Genomic DNA, 8,707 nt, shown 5'->3' on the forward strand with positions numbered 1-8,707 from the left:
AAAAAAAAAAAACAAAACAAAACAAAATATATATGACAACATCATAAGTGCATTTGGAGGAAAACTTATCATGAGAAAGTGACAAATATACACTTGGGAGAGAGGATGATGTTAGTAGATTTCTGTTTTAGTAATAGTTAATAGATTTGAGAATTAATACTACCTCCGTTACAGGTTATGTGCAACGATTTGACATTTTCCTTTTCTTTTTCATGTCGAATCGTTACACATAACTTGTAAGAAATGTAGTAGTACAAAACGTAAGCCCCACGGCCTAAATGCATAATACATATTACATACCTAGATCCAACCCAAACTCTTCACATTTCACCTAACCCAAGTTCCCCTCAAAAAGTCGCAAACACACTACTTACCCAGAAAAGAGGAGACCATTTTAAAATCAACACTTTACCAAAGTTTATCTTCTTACTCAAATTCTAGTTATTCTACTAGTACCACTATCTTCAGCCCCCAATCGTTCAATTCAACTGACAAAAAAGCTAAACAAAACCCATTTACCAAGCAATCCCCACGAAACAAATAAATAAAAACCCCCAAAAATGGAAACCCCAAATCAAGAACAACCAGAAATAATCCAACAAAACCCAAATCACATGATGTTTTTGAGAATAATGAGTAAACGACGAACATGGGTAGCTCTATTTGTCTTAGTTTATGGAATCCTTCTATACTCTTCTTGGAATCTGCTAAAATCGATTCTTCATTGGTACAACGCCACTCTCTCTCCTCCGCCATCTTCATCGCCGGCAAAAGGGTGGCCGGCGGCGGTGTATGCGTCGGTGATGCTCGGCGCAGTCTTCGGTGTGATGTCGATGGTTGCGGCGTTCGCGGTTGCGGTGCCGGCGATGCTAATGACTTGGATTACAATTCTTGTGCTGCTTACTTTCTGTGGTACGCGAAGGAGAGACTTAGTGGTGGAAGGGAAGAAATTAACGGCTGAGATTTCTGGGGTTGTGATTAAGATCCTGATCAAAGAAGGGAATTTTGTTGCTGCTTTTTGTGCTGTTTTGGGTTATTTTATGCTTGTTAAGAAAAATTCAAATGAAGCTGATTGAAGTTAGTTTAAAAAAAAAAAAAAAAAAAAGATTCGGAATGAGGTTTGAAATTAGGCAAGGTAATTTGTTAGAAATGTTCTCATGTATAAGTTGATTGTAAAATGCACATGTTACTTTTTCTGGAAAAATGTAATTGATACACTTTAATGTTGGACCATTTTGTATAACTATGGCTTTCACTTATGATTTGGATAATGAGGTGGGCAGGTGGGTGTTTATGAGGCTTGGACCGTTGGTGTGGTGTTTATGGTTTAAGAGTTCAAATTTCGAATTATATTTAATTTTGTGTGTGTGATTGTAGATTTAATTTGGAAGCTCATGTGTAAGTCCAAACATTATGTGGTTTTAAGGTGGGCAGAGAAAAATGAGAAGTACAGCAAGGCTATTTATACGACCCCTGCTGCTGGTCAGAAAAGGAGCTCGAAGACTTTGGTGGCACCTCCTGCTGACTGGGTGAAAATTAACACTGATGCTACTCTGACAGAGGAAGGATGGGTAGGGGTGGGTGTTGTAGCTCGAGATAACCTTGGTAAGGTTGTGTTCTCAGCTTGTAAACGCTGGAAAGCTTGGTGGCAAATGGAAGTTGCAGAAGCTAAGGCCATTATATTAGCTTTGAAGTTAGGCAATAGCTTTGGATGTAGGAAAATCATCATAGAATCTGACTCTCAGGTAGTCACCAGCCGTTTATCAAAGGGAGCTTCTCACTTGACTGATGTGGATGCTGTCCTTGTGGATGCATTGAAGCTGAGTACTTCTTAGTAAGTTTGCTGGTCCCATGTACGGCGTGAGGGAAGTAGAGGCCTATTAATAGATTTATTTGTACATTAATATTCAACTAACATAGATAAACAGGTTTAGTAGAGGCCTATTAATAGATTTATTTGTGCATTAATATTCAACCAACATAGATAAACAGGTTTAGAGTAAACCTAATGATTGCATGTTAGTCAGAAAGCACACATGAATACGAGAAGGATAAAGTAAAGACCTATTATTAAGGCAAATTCTTTCTCTTTTAGATTTGATTTGTACCTCCATCCCCGAACTTCCAGTTTTGGTTCTAGATCTATTGGAGTTAACGATCTCTTGGATCGTTAAGGAGTGTAACCTTCAACATGTGAACGTTTTACAAGTTCCTAAAACTTATTGACGACTCTTTTGCTCTATCTTCCTTCCATTTGGATGCCACCATGTTTAAGTGTATGATCAAAGTGGGGTTCAAGTTTGGGGTAATGCTTGAAATATTTCCTACTATTTTTTGGCGACTTCACTTGGGAGGATTTCTATTTTAATTTCTAAAATTTATTTTAGCAATTTTTTAGAATGAGTGGATGAGACTCGAAAAATTCTAAGTATTTCATGTGCGTAATTTTGATTAACATTATTGTCATATGCATAAAAAAGGTTCTCATTGGAAAGACCATCCAGAATGAGTAAAAAACATAGGATTTTTACATGTAAGAAATTTGAAAAATATCTTTCACAACTAGAATCGAAATAATACTGCGAAAACTGGAAAATTCTAAGAACACAGAAAGCTGCTGAGACATGTAGGAAATAGCGTCGAGAAAACAGAGTGCGTCGCCTGAAAAATGTCCTTGTCGCCTGGCGACACTTTTGTCGTATGGCGACAGAGATATTTCTTTGGCGACATATTCTGTTGTCTAGCGTCGTGTTCTTCCAATACTGAGCCAGAAATCTACCTTCTTGTTTTGACTAGTTCTAGCAACGTGGCTCGATTCTACTTCCTCATTAAGTTTTTCCCTCTTTACTGAAACCCATATGTGTTCTACATATGGACATAACCCTCCGGGAATTCATGCTCCATCTACTCGATTGAACGCTCTAAGCAACAAAGGGTACATCCGAGAATGTTGAATTCACCAAACCATGGAAGCGAGTTAAACTCGCGGGGTCCCATCCACACGCGCCAACCCTTCCAAAGGTAAGGCTTCCGCACGGTGCATCCAGACTCATAACCATGGACTCTCTTTGACTAACCCATATCCCGAGTTTTAGAGAACTAGAGCCATGGTTAGGTTGCAAACGCATTGCATCATATTGTGCCTACTTGACTACTTGTGCATTTTTTGTTGTGCATACTCTATGTGTTTTTTCCTAACCGTTTGTTTGACTTGTGATTTAGTATAAATAAACTAATTAATGACTAAAAGGACTTTTCCTAATTCATTAATTAATTAATTTGAGTAATTAATTTTAACAACTTAATCAAAACTGACCTAGTACGACTTTAGGCTTGTCCTCGTAGAGTAAAATTACTGAAAGTGGTCCCAGATTAATGTTCCATTAATGACGTAAAAATCTGAGCTGCAGCACCAAACGCTGCTGTGCAGCGTCGTGCGACAACTCTGTCGTTTGGCGCTGCACTGTAGTGCGCGACGACAGTCCTGTTGCTTTGGCGACAGTTCAGGTTTTTTGCTCGAGTCATCACGACGGTTTTAATTATATAGTTTATTAATCAGTTCGATCTGTTTGTTAAAGGAAGTAACCATATTTAGTCCTTAATTGAGTCTAAGCACTTAGTCCCATGGTCATACACAAGAGTCAAAGCATGTCTTTTGCACTCACAAATAAAGCACACACTAATATATATGTACACTTTGACCATGTCTAGAGAGTCTTGTATGCGCGTGTTTTCCGTCATTTCTTTAGGGGGGTAAGTCGGATATTAATCCTCCAATTAAACCACACTTGTTTGAACCCATATACTTGATTCCTAAAAATATACACCCTATTTTGCTTTTTCTTTTTCTTTATAAACCAGTAAAGTCAAAGTCAATTTGAGTCAAGTCATTAAAACAAATAAAATGGTTTAATTTACAGCGCGTGGTCAAGAAAAGAAGGGCGTTTAATCAAGGACAACCTTTTCTTTCGAGTACAACTTTTTTATAAACTAGTTAGTCAGAAAAGAAAAGCTAAGAAGACAATGGCAAGTCAAGAAGAAGTCAATGAGCTTAAGAAGCAAATGGATAGCGTTACTAAGGTGTTGAGGACTTTAATCCTCTAAATCAATGAACCAGTGAAGAAACAACAAATGGATCTCATGCAAGAGAGCTTGAGCAATATATCTAATGACTACAGGTTACAGGGCATCAGCTCGCAAGAGGTCTCGATGGACAAGGAGCTTCTTCCGCAGAAGTTCAATGCCAACGACATCCCAAAGTTTAAGGCTACAGATAACCCATATTTCCATTTAAGAGCCTTTGAGACTATGATGAATAGTAAAGGGATTGATAGGAAGGTCTTTCGTTCTTTATTTTCTTTATCTCTTGAACGCGTTTGTCAACAATGGTTCTTTTCCCTTGACAAAGAGAAAACCTCTACTTGGGAATCTATTGTAAACGCTTTCATTGATAGATATAAATGTAATAACCAAGTTGAAACTGATAATAGAGAACTTGAAATACTTAAGCAAAAAGAGAATGAAGGTTTCACTTCTTTCTTTAATAAATGGAGAGAAACTTCTGCTAGGATGATTGAAGTACCAAGTGAAAAGGAATATGTGAGAATGTTCATTAAGAACCTCCAAGAAAAGTACTTCAAACATCTTAAATATCAAAACAATTTGCATACCTTTAAGGCCGTCTATGATATTAGAATGAACATCGAAGGCGACCTTGCTAAACAAAAAGCTGATAATAATAACAATTCTAACAGTGGCTGGAAAGGTAAGAAGAACGACAATCCTTCTTCTTCCAAAACCACCCACTCAAACAATGTTAGCACCTTTAATTTGAGTAAAGTTCTTGCCATGAACAATCAAGGACAAAAGAAACCATTTAGGAGAAAATTTACTCTTATTGGTATGAGTTATGACACCGCATTTTACCGATTACATGCAAAAAGTCTTATAACTCCCATTGGACCATTTGGGGATCCACCTGTTGAAAAAAGAACAGCTAACTGGAATCCCAACGCACATTGCAAGTATCACCAAGGTAGGGGCCATCGCACTAAAAATTGTCGAAGCTTAAGGAAGCTATCCAAGATTTAATTGACAACAATAAGCTTCCATTGCCCCCTGCAAGCAAGAAGCCAAGTATCAATAATGCACCCCTTTTTGATTCTTTGGCTATCTCTGATGAGGAAGATCATGTTGATCCCTCATCCCTCATCAAACCAGTTGAAGAAATTCATGCTATCGAAGAAGAGGAGGAAACCTTTTTCGATGCCATGAGTGATCTCTCTCCCGGACAAGAACCTGCAACTAGAGAAGAAGTGTGGATTCTCATACGATCGATGTGGAAGGGAATAGACTTGTTACATGAAGCTATTAAATTTGCGAAGAAACAAGAAAAGGTTGTCCAAAGCAAACATGTCAAACTTCCACCCATGAAGAAGAATCCATTTTCTCTCCAAGTAATTGATACACCCAAGAGGAGTAATAAGCCTTACACTCCAATTAGGACTTCCTATGCTAACATGTTCAAAATTCTCTCCGATAGTGGTAAGATTAAACCTCTCTAACCGAGACCATTTGATTCATTAAAGAGGACATACAAGTTCTATTGTCCATATCATCAATCAGGGGGACATACCATTGAGCATTGTTTTAAATTTAAAGATTTAATCCAAAAGCTGATTGATAACAAGAAGCTAGTCAAAATTCCACAAGAACAAGATATTAGCATCAATGGGGTTTTGGACAGCGATGATGAAGACGCCTATCTCAAGGATATGGAAGAACCTCCACTTTCAGTTATATATCCAGTAACTGATTTTTGGGATGAAGAGGATTCACCCATAGACGTCCTCACAAGATTTAGGAGAATGCAACCTCCCATCACCAGACAACCTATTCCTACAATGCAACAAGTTCCCATACCGATTATAGAAGACAACGATGTTGTCAAGAAATTCAAGAAGACCAAGGTCAAGATGAATGTATGGAAACTTCTAGCCACATCCCGAGAACATAGGTTGGCGGTAATGAATGCCTTGGACAAAATAGGGATTGACTCCAAAACCACTCCTGAGGGGTTGGCTAACTTTCTCACGAGTGATCATTCTAGTCCCATAAACTTGATCACTTTTTCCGACAAGGATCTACCATCGGAAGGTGACAAGCATTACACGGATCTAAACCTCATAGTAGTCTGCAAGAGAATGAATGTCCCAATGACTCTTGTAGATAATGGATCGACAATCAATGTTTGTCCACTTAGAACTGCGAGGATGATAGGAATAAGGGATGAAGATTTAATCCCGTCAACACAAGGAATAAGAGCGTACGACAATTCTCATCGCCAAGCTCTTGGAAAGATTACCATGAATGTAACAGCGGGAGCAATAGAACATGCCACCACCTTCCAAGTAGTGGATATTAAAGCTTTAATCAACTTATTGTTAGGGCGCCCTTGGCCTCGTGACCTTAAGGCCGTCCTTTCATCCCTTTATCAACAAGTAAAGGCTATAGTTGGAGGGATCCCTATTACAATTGACGCTTCCCCTATGAGGATTAAAGCTGTTGAAAATTCGATTATTAATTTGGAGCACGATGAGAATGATGAAGATTTGAGGGGCTTTAATGAAGAGGTCTCCTTAATCAAAGAAGATTAAAGGACCCCTCTTTGCTACGACCTCCACCCTAATAAGACGTTAAATGCTATTCTCAAAAAACAGGGACACTTTCCCAGAATGACTCTTGGAAAGAAAAAGGAGATAGCAAAGCAAATGGAATTACCTGGCCTCCCTAAATTAGATACTTTCGGACTTGGTTTCGAATCGACTCTAGAAGATCTAAATCGAGCCCAGGAAAAGTCTAAGGCGCGTAGGAACACTCGCACCCAAAAGAAAGCAATCCCAATGGACCAATATCCTCTTACTCTCAATGTACAGTTTATAAGAGAAGTAGAGGACTATCCATGCCACGAATTTCCTAAGCCCTTTTTTGTAAATGACATAAGGCAACCTGGGTTCGAAATCTTTTTGGATTGCTACTTTCTAAATGAGATCCCAACTCCTATTCACAAGGAGAAAGCACCCCCATGCTTTGACTTTAATGTCATGGGACTCCTCTTTAGGCGCGAAAAGGATGAGCCAAAGTACATAGAGGATAACTCCTCGCTCATTTAAACGGTTCTACAAAGTGAAAACTTTGACACTTCGATGCGCATCACTCCAACAGTGGGTTTAGTGCAAGGATGGCGCAAGACAGTCAAGGTGACTACTCCGAGTGAAAGGAAGATCTCCATAACAATAGGATAAGGACCAATGTTTGAAGATTCGTCTGAGTCAGAGTTAGAGTTAGAGTCAGAGTCTTTTCCTATAGAGTATTCTAGTCTTTAGTTGTAGCACCTTCTCCCTCTCCTACTTCCATTTTATCATCTACTCCTAGGTTAGTTAGTAATCAAGTCCCAGAGGACATTTTCTTATTTGATGTAATGATTTCCGAGTTCAATAATATATCTTATTCCTCTTACTCCTCGTGTTATTCTCTAACCCAAGATGAAAAGCATTGCTTAACTAAAATGAAAATGACAAAGAAATTATTAAAACAATAAAAACACTTGAAAAGAAAACACCGGTAATTGAGGATACTGCAACGGTTGATATCTCAAACGATCCTACCATTAAAAGAGAAGTTAAAATCGGACTAACGCTTAATGAAGATGAAAGGACTGATTTAATTAATCTACTTAAAAAATTTATGGATGTATTTGCTTGGTCATATGAAGATATGCTAGGTATTAATAGAGAAATAGCTTAACACACTTGTAGGCGTCGTTCGAAGTGCGCCTACGTTAAAGCATGTTGTGAATATGCTTGGTACTCATAGGAAGTGGGAATTGACATTACGATTAGGGACAACGATTAGGGACAAATAAAGTAGGGAGCCGCCAACAAGTTTTTAAGGAACTTGTAAACCGTTCACGGATCATAAAAGGCAACCACGATAAAGGGACAACGAAGGAAACAACGATTGACCCGTGAAGGTTACACCCCATTCATAATCCATGAGATTACTAACTTCATATGGTTCGGAACCACGAAAGGAGTATCGGGGATGATGGTACGAAGTGAGTCATGGAGTCACATTCGCCCGTATTGGCCTCTACTCGATTCTTATAGTGAAAAGCATTCCTGTGATCTCAAAGACATACAAACAATAATTCAATTCGCTCCAAACTATTATTTAACTAAATTGGTTGAATATTAATGCACACATAATTCTAAAATATTGGTGATCACTTGATTAAACAATAAGATTAAAAAGGATCCTAAACCGGTTGTCCAAATTATCTTATTAGGCGTGATTTTCAATTACATATTCCCTTTAAACATGCAATACGGTGATCATAAAAATAAAAGAATAACATTAATATTAAAACCAATTCAATCACAATTCCAACAACATAAAATCGTTAGAAAAATAATAAAAATAAAAGGAACATGATCCTTACTTTGATTCTGTTTGTTTGCAACTACAAAATAATAAACGAGTTAGTAACTTCAAGGAAATAATAAAACAATAATTAACTTAAATTAAATAAAGTAAAGTTGATTTTGGGGCCAAACCCTTAAACAATTCTACCTTTCACGCCTTGGCTTAAGGATAGAACTACGAGTAAAGTATGGACTCCTTTGAGTACTTGAAGAAGGAATTTTGA

The 8,707-nt window shown here is 37.9% G+C and overlaps 1 protein-coding gene across 1 annotated transcript; it reads left to right on the forward strand.

Moving 5' to 3' along the window:
• The first annotated feature begins 560 nt into the window (after positions 1–560).
• LOC145557536 (uncharacterized) lies at positions 561–1,076 on the forward strand. The gene has a single exon (XM_081618709.1). It carries the CDS (start codon positions 561–563, stop codon positions 1,074–1,076), a length of 516 nt encoding a protein of 171 aa, XP_081474835.1.
• The last annotated feature ends 7,631 nt before the right edge of the window (positions 1,077–8,707 follow it).

Source organism: Chenopodium album, chromosome 9 (genome assembly GCF_948465745.1).
Source record: "Chenopodium album chromosome 9, dcCheAlbu1.1, whole genome shotgun sequence".
Lineage (NCBI taxonomy): Eukaryota > Viridiplantae > Streptophyta > Magnoliopsida > Caryophyllales > Amaranthaceae > Chenopodium > Chenopodium album.